At 40.5% G+C, this 21,537-nt stretch overlaps 1 protein-coding gene across 3 annotated transcripts in view; it reads left to right on the top strand.

Annotated features, from left to right (window-relative positions):
* Positions 1–21,537, top strand: part of EPSTI1 (epithelial stromal interaction 1) — a 96,487-nt gene that overhangs the window by 11,256 nt on the left and 63,694 nt on the right. For all 3 annotated transcript variants that reach the window (XM_039251554.1, XM_039251553.1, XM_039251552.1), the window contains exons 2-5: positions 8,170–8,228; positions 10,165–10,248; positions 12,492–12,565; positions 13,222–13,305. In XM_039251554.1, the coding sequence (XP_039107485.1) occupies positions 8,170–8,228; positions 10,165–10,248; positions 12,492–12,565; positions 13,222–13,305 (301 nt within the window). The remainder of the gene's footprint in view (positions 1–8,169; positions 8,229–10,164; positions 10,249–12,491; positions 12,566–13,221; positions 13,306–21,537) is intronic.

Below are 21,537 nucleotides of genomic sequence, written 5' to 3'. Positions count from 1 at the left end.
AATTACACAGTAAGGTTACTTAATTCAAAGTCAGTAGAGTGCTGTAAGGTTATACATATTGTTAAGGTTAATTGCATCTATTCAGAATCTATTTGAATCTGAAACAAACGCTTAACAGGAAAAAAATCATCAAAGTGAGGAGACTGCTTTTGAAGGGTCTGTTATGTATCAGATAATCAGCTAATGATGATCTTCCTTTGTTCTGTAATGTTTATAATCCCTCCCCCCAAATATGAACACTTAAAAGGCAATCCGTTAAAGTCCTATAGAGAAACTAAAGACGTTTATTATCATTAAAACTCAAGGGCTAGTATTGCCCAGTGTGTACTTTACTAGTGCACCAGAGAGAGTAGAATCCTATGTTACCTAATCTTGTAAGCAAATCTGAGCCTCTGCTTGAAGTCTTATTTTAAATATATCCTCATTAAAAAATTTTTGGAATGTTTCCCTCGACTGTAAAAGTAAAATTATATGTCTGCTTGTTATAAAAACTCAAAACATTACAAAAATAATATAGAAAGTGAAAATTCCCTGCCATTCTAATCCTTAGAAATAAACACTTCAAATAGTTTGATGTGAAGGCATATTTATTTATTTATTTTTAATGATTATTTTTGAGAGAGAGAGAGAGAGAGAGAGACCCAGCACAAGCTGGGGAGGGGCAGAGAGAGAGAAGGAGACAGAATCTGAAGCAGGTTCCAGGCTCTGAGCTGTCAGCACAGAGCCTGATGCGGGACTCGAACTCTGAGAGATACTGACCTGAGCTGAAGTTGGATGCTTAACCAACTGAGCCGCCCAGGTGCTCCCAGACACCTTTATTTTTAAAGTGTAGGCTGTGCTCTTTGACTCTTCAGGCCAAATAGAAAGTCTTCTAGCCATTATGCCTTCTGATTTCTATTGCCAATAGAAGGTGACAGGTAGGAGAGGATATATTCTCTTTCTATTCTTTATTTTACAATGTGATTGCTAGCTAATCTATAGGCGGATACTGTTCTCATGTTGGTTTATTATTTAGTTGTGCAAGGAAACAACCCTGTTCTAATAATAGAATCTTGGATAATATCTTTTCTGTGGTCTTCTTCCCCCAAATGTTTAACCTGAATATCTAGTCATGAGGAAGTCATCAATGTTTCATACCCAAATTGTGAGGCATTCTATGAATTCTATTAGACAATTTACCTGGTGTATTAGTTAGGGTTCTCTAGAGAAACAGAAGTAGTAGATTACGTATATGTAATATATATTATACAGAGAGATTGTCATTATGATACATTATAATATATAATATTTATTACATATATGTAATATGCTTATATGTTGTATATATTTATATAAAGAAAAAATACTTCCTATATATAAAGAAATTTATTGTAAGGTTATAGGTATTGGCTTACATAATTATGAAGGCTGAGAAGTCCCACGATATGTCGTCTGCAAGTTGAAGACCCTGGAAAGCCACTGTGTAGTTTGAAGTTCTAAAGCAAGAGAGCATGGTGTACATTCCCCGCTAAGTGTGAAGGCCTGGGAACCCGGAGTACCAAGGGCAGAAGATCGATGTCTCAGCCCAGCAGTCAGGTCGAGCTTAATTTCCACCTTCCTCTCTCTGCCTTCCTTGTTCTGTTGAGGCCCTCAGGGCACTGGGTGATGGCCGCCCACGAGAGAAAGGGCCATCTGCTTTCCTCAGACTATGGATTCAGATGCTTACATTTTTCAGAAACCCCCTCAGGGACACACCCAGAAATAACGTTTAGCCCGTCATGGGGGTATCCTGTTGCCAGGTCAAGTTGACACACAAAATTAACCATCACACCTGGACTCTTCAGAAATTAGTCACAAAAGGAAGAAAAAGTCAAGGAACCAGTCCTGGATTATAGGAGTCTATAGAGACTTGTCAGACAACAGGTGTGTGTAATCCATGATTATATCCAATATATGGTGGGGGTAGGGAAGAATATTTTAAAAATTGGAACAATTTAAACATTTTAATAATTTCCTTGGGTGTGATAGTTTTTAATGTGTAAGTAAGGGAATGTCTTTGTTCTTAAGAGACACAGGTTGACGTGTTCGGGGTTACATGTTAATGACTCTGCAGCTTACAGATGGTTCAGGAAGAATAAGTATGAAGGAGTGAAAGAAATAGGACCAAATATGAGCAGTTGGTAAATAGTATATGGGTTTTCATTTTACTAACATTTTAATTTTGCTTGTAGGCTTAAGTTTAAGATAAAAAAAATTGGGGAAAAAGTAATTTCAGATAATATTCTAAAGATTTTTATGCCTCTCTTTTTTCCTTTTTTTTTTTTTTTTGAATCTGGATAAATTAAAAGGAGGTTTGTCATGGAGCTGTCTACATAAGATTTGTGCAGTTTGCCTAAAAATATTATATCTCAGTAAATAATTTTGGGAAAAACCTGGGCTCAGAACAATGCCATCTTTTACAGAAGACTGTTTACTGATCTTTAATGAGATATTTATCAACACCACTTTGTTTCATGCAGTGGTTCTTATTACTCCTAAGTCATGGATCAAAGGAAAGAATCAGGAACTATGATACAGATGTGAGAGGCAAATTCCAGAACCAGGATGTAGAAAGACAGAAAAACTAAATCATATACATTGTTGGAGAAGATGGAGCAAAGAAATTGAATCACATCATGTGATTCAGGTCTGGGTTTTATTACATATGGTTAAAGAGGTGTCATATAATACATATCTTATATGTAATTATAGTTAATTACATATAATACAATATCTCCAATTAGGTGTCTTAAGTAGAGATGGCTTTGTCTATTTGTTTTTTACCTATAAGTCTAAAGGTAGCTAGCCTAGGGGTGATGTAGTACAAATAACAGAAAACCATAAGAGAACATATTTTTTAGCATTGATCTAAGTACTTTATGTGCTACTAAGAAGTAGGTAATGGTTATCCCCATTTCACAGGTGAAAAAATAGAAAAACTTAGTAATTTGCCCAAAGTTGTAGTTAGAAAGTAACAGAATTAGGGTTTAAAGCCAGGCAGTTTGGCAATAGATTACCACTAATGTGGAGGGTTTATAGCCCCAGGGCTAGATGTGCTTATGCTCCTGCTACTTGATGTGTTATGAGTAATAAGTCTTTATCTCTGACCCAGGAGTCTCATGGGTTTTGCCAGCATCTATGAAACAGTAATAGGCTAACTCTTAGGCTAAGGTTAGCTTTTTAGGTTAAGCAAGTAGTTTGCAAGTAAGCTCAAATCAAGTCACAGATCTGACATCTCTATGTTCTGAAAATATGAATTCAATTTCATACATTTTGCAAGTATGCCTAATAATTGGTCCCCATCTCCACTTTCATCATTGATTTTTGGCCTCTTAAAGATGGTGAGTCACAATAATATGTTTCATATCTATTCTTTGTATATTTAGAGGAATCCTTCTTGCTTTTCTCAAATCCTTTATCATTTATGTGTCTGTATGTGTTTTAAGTGATGAAATGTGACATCTTTCAGGTTTGTATGGTTGTGCAGGTTGGTAACTGCACAAACTTGCCTGGCTAAAGTAGTAATTTGGAGCTGAAATACATACCAAACCATGTGCCCTAGTGTAGGGGTTACCTCTACCTGAAAGAAGGGGTACTTTTTTCTAATTTGCATGAATTTACCATATCCCACTAAGCCATGCGCCTACATAGGAATGCTGGGATGGAGGGTGTGTGTGTGTGTGTGTGTGTGTGTGTGTGTGTGTGTATACACCTTTTCGACTTTCCATAAAGCTATCCTATGCACAAAGGTGCTGACGACATGTGATCTCTTGTTTATCTTTTCCCTCTGGGTGTCTGTTCTGCCCTCTGAGTAGAACATTCAGCTGTCCAACAGAAGCTGTGAGTTCAAGAACTAACTTGCTTCACATCAGCTTCTTGGATGTGTAGACAATGTTTTGGGTTCTGCAGATATTGAGACCGAAGAATTCATGAGCTTGTCCTCACTGGAGTTGAGGAGTGCTGGATCAGGGTTGGGGTAACAGGTTTAGTGGTTAAGTATGATTTACTCAGCCAGATCTTGTTATTTTTTGTTTTTCTTGGGAGAATGGTCTCTTTATAAAAGAAAACTTTTGGAAACCTGAATGCTTCAAGCTTTGACTCTTGTTGGCTAAAAACAGTAAGCTTCAGAAGCCTGTTTGGAAGGTCATACAACAAAAACCAATATGGAAACCATAGCAAGAAAATGCAGTGCCTTTGATTAACCAAAAATCTTTTTTTCCCCAAGTTCATGCAAGGTTAAGATTCTCTTGAACTATGAAAACCTCAAACTAATTTTATGTAGGATGGTAGACTTTACATGTCTACTATTCTGCTTGAAAAGATCTGTTACTCAATCTTCTATCTATTTCTTTCTATCTATTTCTGAATTTTTGCTCCTGACTACGTTTCTTTTTCAGCCAAACCAGTGTTGTTCCTAATTAGAAATTTAAATTACATCTGCTGCAGTTTGTACACACCAGGGGATATATTTATGTAATACTTTTAGCCAGTCAAGATATTTTTCATAACTTCAGCATAACATTTTCATAGAGCGCTTATTGATGAGACGTTATAAAAATTGTGCAAGAATGGACATGAGAGAAGCAATTGTGTAGCTCAGGAGAGACCATGCAAGAAAAACATCTCTTAAGTATATTTTTCTTATATATATATATAATACATATATATTTTTTATTATGGTGCAGGAACACATTTTCTCTTTGTCTTCTGCTATTCTTTATATGTTCTCCCTTAGTATGTCTCCTGGATGTGTGCTGTTGGAAAGTGAAAATAATCTTACAAATTGTGATATTTCATTAAATTTCAGTGAGGTAATTAAGGAAACTCATTTTCAAAGATATACATTTATTTCAGTGGCTTGAATGTTGCTTTATCGGGAAATGCCCGGAATACTAAATATAGGTAGCTTGGGCTTGTCTAGATCAGCATCTTTGAGAGTCAGGCTGTTGAAAGGGAAGACATGCAGGTTAAAACAGCAGAGGCCCTTGCTGTGGGTGGAAATTAATTGGCTGAAAACATGAATAAGTTATACTTGTTATTCATGTCAAGAAAAAGCGAGGAGAGAAGGGACGAATATTTGTATCTACTAAGACATTATGCTCTGCCACATGATAATAAAAGAAACTAAAAAGCAGATCCTTAGAAGTAGGTTCCTCTTTCCACAGTAAGTAAGAGGACTAGATGCCCAATTACTTGCCATGCTTTCTTCTGAATGTTATGCTTCAGATTTGGCAATTTCAGCCAAGAAAATGTTACTAAGAAGGTTGCTAAGGAATTCTCTAACATGAAACATTTATTACTGGGACCTCTGTCCTTGAGCCTGGGGTTATGTTAAAAGGCTTTTCAATTCAAAGACTCTGAATTTAGGGTTGGATAATTCTTTCCCTCTTTTCATGGCCCTGCACTGTGTCCGGGTACTTGTAGACTACACAAACTGCAATAGATTGACGGCAGTTCTATTCCTACATAGAGTAGGAATCTATTCTGTGTAGGAATCTGTTCTTACACGGATTCTTCTGTGATGTTATCAGACTTGAACTTAACTCAGATTAGATATTGTAGAATAAGATCTCTTACCAACTGAATGATGTTTCTTGCCAGATCTTTAACAAAATTTGCATAAGGGAGGCCCATGGGACTTGGAAAATTCTCTATGAAGCTGCTCTTGGTTAAGTCCTCACAAAGAAATCCTTCTTTTGCCATTTCAGACCTTATCTGTTAAACCTCAGCTTGCTACAGTTCTTATTTCTACCCCTCTGTGACTCTCCCCTACCTTGGATCACTACTTAACGTCATCCTACTTTGACACTTGTAAAGATATCCCTGTGGTGCACTCTAGTGGCTTCAGAGATTGTTCCAAACTGAAGTACAAAAGTGGTTGGTGTCAGTTTTTTCATATCTCCCTTCATTCTTAAGCCCCTTAACACCAGTCCATAAGTAGGCACTCAGTTAAGCAGGTTACTTTAGAAGTTATCAAGAGGTTGGAGATACATGATAATCATATCTTATGCAAGCTGAAGAGTTAGCTGCAAATCCCCAACTAGTCTAAAACGAAAGTTCTGGGTTTGAGTCTGAGCACCATTGCTTAATTAACCTTGTGATCTTTGGCATATATCTGTATCTATATATCTCTATCTCTATCTCTATCTCTATATCTTTATCAAAGATTTAATCCCTTAGGTCTTTGGCATATAACTATATACCTATATCTATTATCTATATCTATATCTATATCTTTATCAATGATTTAAACCCTTAAGTCTAAATGTTCAAAGATAACTTGATTGATCTACAGCAGTGGTCCTCACAATGTGGTCCCTAGATCAAGAACACCAGCATTGCAACTGTTAAAAATGCCAGTTCTCGGGGTGCCAGGGTGGCTTAGTCGGTTAAGCGTCCGACTTTCACTTAGGTCACTTTAAAAATATTTTTTAAAAAATGCCAGTTCTCACCACTCTCCCCCACAGACCTCCTGAATCAGGAACTCTGCACTTTAACTAACCCTCCAGGTGATTCTGATGCATGCTCAAGTTTGAGAACTGCCGATCTGCATAGAGTCAAATCCCTGGGATGGTGAGAAGCTCTGTGCTCTATGCCATGGCATTGGTGGTCATGGAAGATTGTGTAGTTATGTCACGGCTAGCATTTACATCCAGGACCTCGCGTTGCATCTTTCAGGCTCTGTACAATGGCTCACCTTTGCATCATATTCAAGCGTGTAGCTATTACCCACAGAATTGCAGCTCCCAAGGTCTTATGAAGTGCTGGCAGTTGAGGAGTGAAAAATCTTTCTTAGGGTGAACAAAGAATATGCAATGGACAAGGGATTAATTTTCAGTAGCAGCCTCCTAATTTTGTATTCATAACGTTGTATGCATGTGAGGCTACAAATGCAATGTCTGCTGATATACATTAGGTAATTGGGCATCTTGCAGCCCCATTTGCATGCAAAGGTGGTTGTACACTTCCCATTTACAAGTCTAAAATTAAAGCCCAGTTTGAAGCAGGCTGAAGTCTCACTGCTAGGAAAAATAACGAGATAAGGGAAGAAATGACTTCTGTTAATCAGCACTTTTGGCCTCTACTCTTCAATCTTCACTAATTTGTCCTTTGAAAGTGTACATTCTGTGTTGAAGAGAGAATTCTAAGAGTATCTGTTTTTTTTTTTAAATAAGAAAAAACCTTCCATTTAAAAGCTGATCGTGTTAATTCATAGCATTTCCCCTAAAACTGCACCCACACATATGTTGCAATCTGTTGCTCTGTGAACTATTTGTGTTCTTCTGGGGCCACATCCATCATCTCAAAGAAGAGCTTGCCCCCAACCCCCACCCCAAACAGATTTACAGACTGGGACTGTGGCATCATTTCAGTTCAGTTCAGCCCACGGTTATCAAGCAGCTACCTTGTGCCAGGCATTGTGCCAGAGGCTGGGTGTGTATTGATCAATCAAGTTCCAGCCCTCCAAAGCTCATGGTATTTTAACAGCTTCCGGGTATCTCAGTGTTGCGTATATTTGCTTAAATGACATCGTCCCAGATCCCTGCCCCATGAATTAAGATGCTTCAAGGATGCTTCTCTGAGCTCCTGATTATGTTCTACCTGTGTCCCCAGGAGAATAGGGGACCTAGTAGATCCACGCCTAGAAGAGTCAGAGCCCGAAAGCACAAGATTGTGGCCGCATGGCCACTCCGATGGGTCATGAGGAGAAGGCGGCTGCATTGCAAAGGGGCATGTATTTCCAGTTTGTAGGAACAAAGAATGCATGAATGTTTTCTGTACTCCTGATGTGGGTCACAATGGAAGAGAATGCCAATCTAAAGCCATCTCAGAGGGACTTGCCCATGAGCGCCACCTGGAGGAATAGCGCGTCCCTACAAAGACAGTTTACCAAGAGCCAACTGTGAGGCAGTGACTTGTCGATCTTGATTGATTGCTTTGTATTTCCATATTTGGCCATGTGCATTTGCTTTACTTTGACAACTAGACTGTAAGCTCCCAGGGAACAGAGCTGGGTCTTAAGAAGATTACCTTCCATAGTACCTATATGATGATGATTATAAATACAGTATATTAGCAGCAAGAATGCCTGGAAGTTTATATGTATTAGTAGTTTCTCCTGATAATCAATTTTTTTCCTCTTGATTCTAGCACAGGAGCATATACCTTGATAACACCAAATGAAAATCGAAGAAATCAGATACAAAGGAGTACGTATATTTGTTCATTTAACATTCAGAATGCTTCTCATCTTCTTATAGAGTAGGAGTGATTTGCTTTGGTTTGTAGTTTTTTAATTTTCTGATATGTAGAGACTCACCAGATCTTATCAAGTTTTTTCTTTTTTAACTTTAGCAGCTTTAATTATACCTTTTAAAATTATTCTATTGTTAATCCTTCTAAATTAGCTTCTCTATGTTAATAGCAGAACTCATAGCACAAAGATAAATCTCAGATTTCTGTTGGACTTAAACAATTTCACATCTATAAGTCTATCTAGTTCCCATGAAATTGGGCTGATGTAGATTATTTTATAGGACTATGAATACTTACAAGGCAGATGAGTTATACATAAAATAGATCATGACACAATTTGTCCCTTGATCTGTCCTGTCCTGTTCCTTCTTAATGGAATTTTTCTCTAACCATAATTTGTAAGTATCAGAGTCTACCCTTAGCTGTTTTTATTTGAGAGCTTCAGTTTTCTTATCTAGAGTACAACCTCTTTGAGGGCAGAGATTACACTTTACTCATTTTTGTGCTCCTTGTACCTAGTGGGTACATAGCCTGTTTGAAGTTGTACATAAAATAAATGCTGTCATTTAAAGTTACAGCCTTTTTCTTAGAGGTAGATGGAGAACTAAAGTTCAACTAGTTCACAAAGAAGTTATAAGGCTTGTTCAATTCAACCTGTGGGACTAGTCCCGATATTCTGTGCTCTCCTTTATTAGATTTTTTTAATTAAAAAAATTTTTTTTAAATGTTTATTTGTTTTTGAGACAGAGAGAGCAAGGTAGGGATGAGAGAGAAGGGGATACAGAGTCCAAAGCAGGTTCCAGGCTCTGAGCTGTGAGCACAAGAGCCCAACACGGGGCTCAAACCCACAGGCAATGAGATCATGACCTGAGCCAAAGTCAGATGCTTAACTGACTGAGCCATCCAGGCGCCCCTCTCCTTTATTCGGTCTTGATAAATCTAAGAATGGACATACAGGCACAACACGGAAGTAGGTCTCTACATTAGAGACGTGGGTCTCCACCAGACATGTTGCACCGTGGACAGTACACCTGCATCAGTGCAGAGTATGACAATCACAACTCTGCAGACAGAGTGACTGTGGGTATTGCCGGCAGGTGACCAACTGAATCCCAAAGGTTCTGGCATTTTATGAGCTTTTGATTTAAATACTTTCCAGGAATTTAAGCTTTAGTGTGGTCTGGATTTGGGATATGTTTCAGAAGGGTTTTTTTTTTCCTCTAATAATTAAAAACTACTACGTATGGACACTTGAAACAATCGGGTCTAAGGTGGGGGAGAGCTGGACACGCATTGGAAGAACAGAATTAGTATCTCGGGCGCCCCCTGCTGTCAGGTCAGGCAGAGTGTGTATTCGGGGAATGAGCACTGCTTCTACAGGAGACTTTTCTGCCTGGTGGCGTGGAGTGCAAGGGGGCTGAGCCCACACTCCTAGTGGCAGTAAGCTTGGGCAGCAAGCTTGAAACACAGTGCAGATGGGCATCAGAATTCTCTGGGGATATGTTTACTGTGTGTGAAGAGTTCTTATTGACATAGGAATGTTCTAGTTTTGTACACATTCTCTATAGAAAATTTCAAAAGCTAATTTGATATAGGGTTTTAAATATGTCAGAATGAGAGGAAGAACAAAACACCTTTATTTTACCAGGAGGTCAGGTTTTTTTCAGATTGGGACCTTCAGTTCATACTCTTGGATAGAGAGAGCGAGCCTCTGGGGTGGGTGCGGCGTGGCCCCAAGGGGCGCCTTCCTTTCCTGACACACATCGTTGTGTGCCCTCGTGCTTGCATGTAGTTAATTGCCCTCTGATGTTTGTTTCTTATGCTCTCAATGGACCTGTTTCCTTTTCACGTTCTAATAATTGATGATCTCACATTTCTCACCTGGCTTAGTTGCTAAGCAAGAGCTGGAAAATCTTGAGAAGTGGAAGGAGCAACAGCGAGGGAGGCCTATTACCCTGGTCCCAAGGCCGTTAGGTAAGCCAGCAAACCAAGTGCCTGCATGGGGGGCGGGGAGACAGGGCCACCCAGGGCTCCTGTTAGCACCTTGCCCGCATCTGTCTTTGAATGCTAGTTATCGGTTTTGGGGTTGCAGTGCTGCTTGGAATCGAATGCATTTAAACTTGAAACTCTTAGGTATGCAGGTATGTTGTTGTTTCTGATCTTCTGCGAGGAGCAAATGTATGATGCCCCAGTTATGTGGGAATAAAGTGATGGCTTAATTGCTGAATAATTTAGAGTCTCTTAGATGATCACCTCTGAAGAAAGCTTACCTGGGGCGCTGCATATGCTTTGTCATAGCACTAGTCAGGATGGGGGTAAAAGCTATCACAGGCATATTAATCCTGGCAGTGCTGAATGCTAATGGGGAAAAAAAAAGAATGGAGATTCAATTCTAAAACGAAGATGAGAGGGAGCTGGGGACCCAGTGGTGGGTATAAAGAGAACCTCACTTGTGTTTTCATTCTATAGATGGAGACCTTTGGGCCTCTGGAGCGCGTGTCAGTGTGATGAATTGTGTGGGCTGCCTGTGCCTGGTGTTTGAATCATTCAACAGGGATGCCACCTAATGGGAATCATTCATGTCCTCTCTTTGCGTTTCCTTTCCAGCAGCAGCTGAGAACTGAAAGGACTGGATACACTGTTCCCACAAATTTATTTAATAACAAATGCGTCAGAATCAGGGGCTACTTATTGTCACAATAGTTTTAGGAAAGTATTTTTTTCCAGGACTTAGGTAAAAATAAGCTAATTTGGAAATCATTTAATGGAATAATGTAATGGGGTGTTATCACTATCATTCCATTGTATTTCATGAAAGTCAAGGGGGTAAAAAAGAAAATTCTAGAGTATATTAAACTTGAAATGAGTTCTGAACACAGCCTTCAAATTCTTAGACATCTGACTTTATTTCTTTTTTTTTTTTAATGTTTTTATTTACTTTTGAGGGAGACTGTGCATGAGAGCATGAGTGGGACAGGGGCAGAGAGAGAGGGGGACAGATGATCTGAAGCAGGCTTTGTGCTAATAGCAGTAAGCCCAATGTGGGTTTCAAAGTAAAAAATTTTGAGATCATGAGCTGAGCTGAAGTCTGACTGATGCTCAACCGACGGAGCCACCCAAGAGCCCCTTTCTTTATTTCTTTTAACTTTCCGCTCCTCCCCTATTCATCTCCCCTTTAAAATATTGGAATAGTTCCAGGAGATACTGACAGTGGCTGTAACAGTAGATAAAAGCTTCCACATTCCTGTTTCTTTCCCATTCCCCAGTTTCCCACAACAGAGACTAAAGGGCCAAAACCAAATATACCATATATATCTTTTGGGACTCAGAAGAAGTATCTCTGTGGTGTTTTTATCAGTTCAATTACAAAAACTACAGTGAATGCAAATTGTTTTAATGCGTCTTCTGTGCGAATGAATCTTTCAGAGAACTGACACTTTTAGTGACCAAAGCACCAGAGAATTATTTCAAAGGAATCTTTATAATACACATACCAAGCTTGCATAAACACTGAGAAACCCCTGAACAGCAATTCTTAGACGATTGTCAAGCTGCAAGGATTTCTGTCCCCGAATTATTTTAGATCTAAGAGAAAATAGGCAAATAATCTAACTTCCATGTTTTTCTCTTGAATTCCTCAAGAAAAATAAGTAGTATGGATTGACAATCAGTTACTGACTAAAATATTCCCTTTGTAGTTTCAAAAACCTGTTTATAAAGACTACATGTTTGTCTAGTGGCAAGAGCCCTAAGGGTTTCCTGCACTTTGGTACGAAAGGTTGGGGCGGTAGAGTCAGGAGAAGACAAGCAAAGCTAAGCATCCTCATCCTTAGTAGGTTAAGGAATGGCCATCCTCAAGTAGGAGGAATGTTCTAGAATATCTAAGACAGCCACTATTTAGCATGTACCTTTAGCAATACACTTTCAGGTGTAATTTCAGTCTAAGTGAAGGCTTCAACACCTACATGACTGAAAACCTTCATAGAATTCTCTTCTTTTAGGAATGTGGTACCATGATTGGTCCAGCTCTGTTTCTTTTTTAAGAACTTCCCATTCTCTAATGTCTTATTAAGAAAACTGCTTATATCCTTATTTCCAGGGGCATGAACACGTTAAAGAAACTCATGGTCTAGACTTATCATCTATTAATTAGTCTCTGATGGCTGACATTTCAGCTAAATATTCATGTTTCACCTCTGTGACTTTTTTCCCCGTAGGTGGAAGCCAATCGGAGGCTGAAGTCAGGCAGAAACAACAACTCCAACTGATGCAATCGAAATACCAGCAAAAGGTCAGAATCCATCTCTTTTAGTTTAATTTTGGCAAGGAATTTGAGTGCCGGCACTTTCAGTCTGTAACTTTACCAAATAATGAAATAATACAGTCACTTTACCAAAAGCATAAGACCTTGAAACCGATTGCAAAAGGAAACTCTCAAAATCAAAGAAGTCAGGAAGTGAGGAGACAAATATCTAGACCTCTTATCCGAGCCATACATCAGTCAGTGGGACCCTTCATAAAGGAATTTGTTTTTTATAGTTTAACCCTCTATCATGTTTCGAATGTTTTGTGCCAGGAACATGGATTTGCGTGAAAGTAGTCCAAAAAGATCGAAGATGCCAGTGACTTTTTAAAAATAATGAAGCTTATGAGTTTTATAATAAGGAAATATTATCTGTTCATTCTACTTCCCAACCTGGGCGGATGGGGTGGGAAGACCGAGAGACAGAGACCCAGGAAGAAAGGCGAGAGAGAAATCTCCCGGGCAGGAGATGCAGCCTGACCATTCTCTGTGATCTCAGTAGCTGGAAGTGCCAACCTATAATCACAGCGAGGTAGCGCACAAACAATACTGTAATTTGCCTTTCATCATAATTTTGTGTTCCAGAGGTTCAGACTGAAAAATAGTAACTGGTGTTTGTCCTCTGTAATTTCAATGCGATTTAGCTAAAAAGAGAAGAATCTGTAAGAATGAAGAAGCAAGTGGAAGAAGCCAAAATCCAACAAATGAAGGCAATTCAGAGACAGAAGGTAAAATAGTAGAAAGGATGGTGAACCACCTCTGACCAATGGTTTCCTGCATCCCAGGCTCTCTTCGAACACCGCCCATATGCAAATTCATTCAATTCTCAAAATAACCTTATGAGTATAGATTTTTCTTATGACCAACGTTTACACATGAAGAAACTGACACCGAGAGGGTAGGTAACTTGCCCAAGGGCTCACAGCCAGTAAATAGGAGAAGTAGGATACAAATCTAGGCAGACTGGCCTCAGTGCTAGACTTTTTTTTAATGTTTATTTATTTCTTTTGAGAAAGAGAGAGGGGGAGACAGAGAATCCTAAGCAGGTTCTACGCTCTCAGTACAGAGCCTCATGCTAAGCTTGAACTCAGGGAACCATGAGATCATGACCTGAGCCAAAATCAAGAGTTGGATGCTTAACTGACTGAGTCACCCAGGCGCCCCTGAGAGCTCGAGTTCTTAGTGACCACATTGTCTCACCTCCCAGGCAAGTGATCAAAGAGTGTCTGTGTATTTGACCAGAAGGCAAAGCAGTTAGTAACAACAGCAATTCACAGTGCACTGCCGTGTTTATATCCAAAGACTGAATTTTCCAGGGTGAGTGTTAGATAGGTGAACACACACACCTCTCTTACTGGTAAAAGAGAAAGTGTGCATTTGCATTTCAGTATTAGTGATGTGATCAACCTCAAAGTGATGTGGTTAGTTTTGATACTCTTTCTGGGGGTTGGCCAAAAAAGTCTCTTAAAAATGCTTTTCTGCTACAGAAGAAGGAAGAATGTAGTGTCATTCTACCCCCGCCCCCCCCTCCTCCCATTCTCCACAAGGTCCTAAGCTGTAGCAGGTTTCAGTATTGGAGGTATGGGGGGAAGGGATGGCTCATGATGCTGACCACCAAGTGTGGCACCAGCTGTAAGTGTAAGTCATGGAAACACAGCTCCTATTCTTGCTGTCTGCCTGCCTGTCTGTCTGCCTGCCTGTCTGTCTGTTTAGCTCCTTCTCTGCCCCTCCTTCCCTTTCTTTTCTTCTTTTAAAGATTGAGTGTTGGTCAAAATTTAAACCTGGTTATCTAGCAATAGATATTTTTACCAATGACAGTTGATGAAGCCAAAAGGTGATGGCCTATAAAACCATGAGAGTATTTGAGTCTTTTCTGCTGTTTACCTGGCCGGTGAGCAGACGGTCTTTCTTATAAGGTGTCCTGTCGTGTTGTATGGTTGTGCGCAGCCCTCTGCCATGCTTCTAAACGAAGCCTCACCTCTTCTTCTTCTCTCATGGCTCTGGGAGCATCTGTAGATGCAGAGACGTGGGCTCTAGGGTGGAGAGAAGACTGGACTTCTAGGTGAGGAACTAATGAAATGCTGGAGGTGTAGACAAAAGAATGTAGGAACTTTTCTCACAAAATTTAGCTTGGCAGTCTGTTTCCAGTTGATCAGCGACTACACTTTCACTGATAAGATTTTTGTTACACTAATTTGTTTCTAATCCTCCAAAACAGTATTTTAGTCTTTCTACTTCTCTATTCCCCATTCTTTTCATCTAACTCCCCCCTCCCATAGTTTTCTTCAGAGGGAAGTTCACACTTTGGTCTTGTGATTATAGAGGAGATGTCGCCTTTACCTAGTTCTTCTGCATTTCAGTTGGAACTAGGGAAAATCATCAAATCATCACCAAGAATTGAGTTAAGAGTCTTGCAGATCCTGAAGAACTACTGTGTTGCAACTTCTTATTCTAAAAGCCATTTATTAGTTGTCATTTAATACCCATAATTAGCTGTTTTTTATAGCTCATTTCTTCATGAAGTCAAATAATGTATACCATTCAGAAATATTAGTGGCTGAAGTGGTCTTCATTTGTTTTAAGTTTATTTATTTATTTTTTTTGAGTGAGAGTGTGGGGGGGGGCGGTGGGGAGAGGGAAAAAGAGAGGGAGAGACAGAATCCTAAGCAGGCTCTGCACTGTCAGCACAGAGCCTGATGTGGGGCCTGAACTCAGGAGCTGAGAATTCATGACCTGAACAGAGATCAAGAGTTGGATGCTTAACTGACTGAGCCACCCGGGTGTCCCTGGTCTTCGCTTTTTAAAAGTTTATTTATTTTGAGAGAGAGAGAGACAGAGAGACAGAGAGAGAGAGAGAGAGAGCACACGTGCATGGGGGAACAGGCAGAGAGAATCCCAAGTCTCTGTTGGGGAAGGGCAGAGAGAAAATCCTAAGCAGACTCCATGCTATCAGCACAGAGCCTGAGGGGGACTCAATTCACTTTTTGAACTGTGAAATCCTGACTTGAGCTGAAATCAAGAGTCAGGTGCTTGGGTGGCTTAGTCAGTTAAGCGCCAGACTTTGGCTCAGGTCATGATGAATTCAAGCTTTCTGCTGTCAGACTTCTGCCCCCAACTCTCTCTCTGCCCTTCCCTGTCTGGTACCCTCTCTCTCTGAAAATACATAAATAAACTTAAAAAAAAAAAGTCAGAGTCTTAACCAACTGAGCCACCCAACCGCACCTGAAATGGTCTTTAACATCAAGTAAAAGCAGCATTTCCCTCTTTCCAAGTTGTACCATAACACTAGGTGTGTAGCAATCATTAACTACAGAAATCTTAATTGGGTTTGCTTTTCTAATGTGATAATTGTAATGATTATTGGTATAATTTTGTCCGAAAGTGAAAGATGGGGAGAGAGAGTTGATATGTTGATCCTTCTCATTCAAAACGTGTTCCTTGAAGCAGCCCCGTGGGCATCACTTGTTAGAAATGCAGACTCTTGAGACCCCGAAACCTTTGGACCGGAACCTGCCTTTTAATAAGTTTCCCAGTTTATTATTGTGCACATAAAAGTTGAGGAGCATTAACATAATCTACATAACAAGATAAGGAGCAGCCTCCCCTGGTCCTTCTACAGACTTGATTTCTTCGGTTAATTGCCCTGCGCTGCCACTGTGACCTAGCTCTTCCTGTTGTACATAAATCTTTGGCTTTTCAGAGTAAATGTGAGCCTATTTAGTAGCTGGTGTCAGATAAAACAAAAATGGACATTAGCCATCTAGAAATGGCATACTTCACGTCGCCAGTGTGAAAATGGCCAAGGGAAGCAATAATGGCTCCACTTATGGTGCATTTATTCTTTAAAATGCAGAGTAAACACACATATGTACCCCAGCCTGTAAAATACCAGCCTCCTCCCCAGGCAAATGGCTACTGTCCCGGAGCTCTGAGTCAAGTAGAAGCCAAGCAGCCTGTTGCCACCGGAGAACCCTAGCTTGGCCTCTGGTCTTAACCCCCGTTGCCCTTCAGTTTTCCCTCTTCCAGGAGGGGTCACCCCCTGAAGCCTGGGCCTCTCATTGCTTAACCTGTGTGTGAGTGAGGGGAGCGTAGACTGTGTTCTCTGCTAGCACATGTGGGTGTTCTTTGAACTTTAAGAAGCACAAGGGTGTGAAAGTCTCTTTAGCATCTTGTAAGTGGGTTCAGGAAGAGTCATTCCCATCGGGGAAGGAGAAAGCTGAAAAGGGCAATAGGATGCTTTAGTCAAACTTTTATTCCCTGACCTAGAATATGTCGATATTATGCATTCTTCCCCTAGTATGTGAGCACCTCTTCAAATCCACCCGTGAGAGTGGATTGTAACGTTTTCAGGATTTTTGTGAACTAGTCGACCTCATCTTGGCAGCTTGAAACCCTCCATGTTGAGAGTATTTTTACCACAGAAATCAGTAAATGCTACACATCGGCCTCCCCTCCTCCACTCTGCTAGAGGTGGCTGCTGAGTTTGTCAGCACACCACTGCTTGGCCCTACGTGAAAGAGGGCCTTGCTCACCTCCCCCCACCACACACATTCCAAGCATCTGAAGGCTAAGGAAGGCAAAAATTTTGTGAAGTATCTGGCATATTATATGTCTGATACTTACTGATTTAAAACTAGGTTATAGCCCATGTGCCCATGTGGTAGGCAGAATAATGACGCCTCCCCAACCCCTCCATTCTAATCCCTGGAACCTAGAAATATGTTATGTTACATGGCAGTGAGGGAGGGGGTGGGGATTACATTTGCAGGTGGAGTTAAGGCTGCTAATCAGTTTACCTTTAACTAGAGCGCTGCACTCTCCAGGTATGTCCAATGTAATCTCGAGGGTCCTTAAGTTAGAAGAGGGAGTCAGAGGATTGAGAGTTTGAAGAGATGTTAGCAGGGGAAGATTTGGCCTGTCGCTGCTGGCTTTGAGACAGAGGGAAGGGACCATGGGTCAAGGAATGTAGATAGCCTCAAGAAGCCAGAAGAGACGAGGAAAAAGATTCTCCCCTGGAGCCTCCAGAAGGAAAACAGTTCTGCTCACGTCTTGATTTTAACCTGTGAGACCCTCTTGGGCTTCTGACCTCCAGAGCTGTAAGGTTATTTATTAGTAAACTCGCGTTTTTTTAAGCCACTGAGTTTTGGCAAATGTGATTTTATAATGATGTATTAGTTTCTCTTTCTGGAATTCCATGAAACAGAGGCAATATCTCGAAAATTAGAACATCAGAGTGAAAGAAAGCCATTACCTAGAAGCAGCATACTGGGTACGAGTACTCTCTTTGCCCTTGGGTCCTGCCGCGTAAGGAAACAGGTGTTCATAATCCTCCCAGCAAGTCTTTCACCCACATTTTCCGCCATGGGACTAAACCTCCATTGCAATTTCCCCCCTAATCCTATTGATGAATTAGGTAATAATTCGGTTCCCCCCACTTTCATAATACCCACAATCTTGCAAAATGAAAATCTTCCAGTTCCATGTTAAAGAGCTTCCCTACTTCCTGGATTACTCTGACTCTGCCTTTGTTCTACTTACGTTTGAAATCGTATTATATGGTGGCATATAGTTTATAAATACTTCCACTTACTACATAGAGCCTCCTGGGGTATCATCACCTCGGAAAGGGCAGAGGCCAGCCAGCGATCTGAGTGACATCTGATGACTTTCCTTGTTTTTTTCCCACCAAACCATAAAGTCATAAAGCTGATAGTTATTTGGAGCACTGGAGGTCACTGGGTTTTATGCAGGGACTGAGAAGCATTGTTAGTTAGTTTTCATGCTATAAACTGAAGTAGGAACCAACTAGTGGAAAATAAATAGATATAGAGATGCATACTTATATTTATTTTTTAAGGAATCACGTGCCACTATTTCTAGGAAGCAAATGATAGCAAGGGCTAACAGTTTAAGGCAGATTATAGGGTAAAACCACATTGAGGAACCTCTTTCAATATTGTTTTTATAAACTAGGAAGACTGTCCATTTCTGAAATTTTAAGGAACACCAGTATTTCCCAGAAATCTGGTTCCTAGGTTATGTGTTTCATGGTGGATGAACTGGTGTGGGAAGTTAGCCCCTATTGTTAAAATCCAGTAGGATTCCATTAATTAATCCCATATGGCTGGGATGTATGTCTTTGAAATATAGATGTAGTACTAAGAAGGTAAGCTGTTAGCTTCTCTATGCCTCATTTCCTTTTTCTGTAAAATGGGTACAATAAGAATACAATGGACAGGAAGGCTTAAAGGATACAATACGTGCAAAGCCCTTAGTACAATGCCTAGTATGTAGTAATCACTGACTAGTGGTGCCCTAACCTAATTAATTCTAAATGTAAAGAAGTGCTTTAACACTATCTCATTGGACTCAGTTGTATCAAGATATTTCTTGGAAGGCAAAGAATTATTCTTATTTTACATATGAATTGGTTCCATTATTTCATTTTTACTAAACCCATATGAATGAGGTTGCTGGAGAAAACCTAACGTGCGCATGAGTGTGTGTGCGTGAGTGTGTGTGTGTGTGTGTGTTTTAATTTTGCCCACCAGATTTGTGGGCTTCCCTCTCAGCTGGGTGTCTAATGGTACCTACTCTACAGTCCTGGCCCACACCTGATTATCAAGATCTTCCTCTCCTCACGTTCTTCTTATTGTCTCTTTCATTTTCAGCTCATGATCTCCTCTCTCACTTTCTAGGGAAAAAAAATCCATCAGGCCTAAGCACCTTTATTTTCTTGTTTCCTTACTCTACCTTTGCTGTTTTTACTCCCATCGACTCTCAGGAGAAATAAGAAAGTGTTTTCTTCATTGCTGCGATAGATTCTTCTACATGTGTTCATTTTCTCCTCCTCCTTCCCATCTCCTCAGGAAGCTTGCTGCTCCATCAGTTAAGGCCCCTTGCTTCCTGTTATGTTTCTGTCCCATCCCCACGGCCCCTGTCTCTTGGCATATAATCATACTCAAATCTCTTCTCTTGAAAACGAAGGAGCTCTCTCTCTCTGGTCTGGTTTTCTTTCAATTCCTCTGTGCCAAGCATTATGATGCAGGTGCTTAAAAGCCTCTTGACCACATTTGGTTCCCCCGTGCCAGTCTGTGGACTGACTTCTAGCAATCGCCCGAACCAAAGAATCTCTTGTTTAAAAAAAAAAAATGTCCCTTAGGTGACGCTGTGCACAGCTGGCTTAAGAACCTGCCATCTTTGTGTTCTCACCTCTACTTGTTCCTTGCTGGGCTGAGTTTGACTTCTGTCTCTAGTACCCCACAGTGCTGATCTCATTAAGAACACCAGAGGTGCTCTTAATTGGGGGAAAAAACCCCAACAACCCAGTGGAGACTCTTTAATTCCTACCTTATTTAAACCCTTTGTAATATGAAGTACTCTGTCCTTCCAATTCCACGCCTCTGGGTTTCTGGATCCGTTCCCCTCATGTTCTCCTGCTGCTGATGCTCTATCCAGGTGTCGTCTGGGGCCTTCTCTCATCCCTGTACCTGTGCAACCATAGTCTTAGGTAAAAGTCCTCACATTTCCACGTTTAAGGATCAGTTATTGCTTCTGCTGGCGATTTCTGAAATCTGAATCTCTAGCCGTATCCCTGAATCCCAGAACCATGCATTCTACCGTAAGCTTGATAGTTCTCTCCAGATGTTTCACAAGTAGATCTCAAATCTGGTAAGTTCAAAACTAAACTTCTGTTCATTCCGATGCTCTTAATGGACATCCTACTGTACTGTTCCCCCTTGCCTCACTCCTTCTCTATTGATACAGTCCACCTCCTATTATTTTTCCCCCTCTCCTATGATTTCTGGCCCCTGAACTTTACTAGAGTTTACCCATCCTTCTCTGTGACTGTTGCCTTAATCTGGGACTCCTAATGTATAGGCTGATTACCATGAGAACCACTCCACTGGTTTTTATGTTTGTGGGGCTTTCTGCAGCTCATTCTCCAGTTGCTTCCAGAGTGAGCTGCTTACTGTTCTGCTTAAAATCACATAATAGCTCATCATTGCCTTTACTGAAGCCCAAATTCCTTCACTTGGCATACAAATCCTTTATAATCACCCCTTTCCTTTTTTCTCAACCTTATCTTCCACCATGTCACTACAAACACCTTTTGATCTATCCATGAGCTGCTTGGGTGTTCCCTAGATTGGCTTTATTCTCTCATGCCTTTGGGTATTGAAAATATTATAAGTTCTTGAAATGTCCCTTTCCTCTCCAAGGCCACCACTAGCCCATCACTGAGTTTGTGCAAATTAGAAGCAGAGTCTTCATCCAGGCAGTCCATTCTGTGGGAGCTCAGGTTGGTGATTGATAGTACTTGGTGGGAAATAGAAAAAGATCCCTGTGCTGTGCTGAGGCACCCTGTGCTGGAATCTAGGGCTTGGTGGCCTGAATACCAGTCCTCTTTAGCCTCCCCAGCCCCTCTGCTGGCCCCATGGGTAGTGAGCAACCTGTACAGTGGAGGGAAGTAGCCCTGCTCGCATCACTTCCTCTTCCTCCTGGAAAACTTGCTAAGATTTGTCTAGAATTTCTACCTCTCATTAGACCATGGTTCTTATCCTTTAATTTGGTCATTAATCCCTTGGTGAATCTGAACAAAGCTGTGGATGAGCCCCACTCTCTGTAGACATGAGCATACTCTTATCACAGTGTTATCATGAACCTAGGGTTAGAAACCACATTCTGATTTAAAGTCCAGTTTGTCTGATATAAGTATCGCTACTCCGGCTTTCTTTTGATTTCCTGTAGCATGATATATATTTCTCCATCCCCTTACTTTTAATCTGAAGGTATCTTCCCGTCTAAAATGAGTTTCTTGTAGACAGCATATTGATGGATTTTGTTTTTTAATCCATTCTGCTACCCTATGTCTTTTGATTGGAGCATTCAGCCCATTTACATTCAGTGTTATTATTGAAATATGTGGGTTTAGAGTCTTTGTATCTTTTGTAGGGTTC

The sequence above is a fragment of the Hyaena hyaena genome, unplaced genomic scaffold, assembly GCF_003009895.1.
Source record: "Hyaena hyaena isolate Hyena2069 unplaced genomic scaffold, ASM300989v1 scaffold_394, whole genome shotgun sequence".
Taxonomy (NCBI): Eukaryota; Metazoa; Chordata; class Mammalia; order Carnivora; family Hyaenidae; genus Hyaena; species Hyaena hyaena.
Note: the sequence above shows the minus strand (reverse complement) of the source record. Positions and strands in the feature narration are given on the sequence as shown.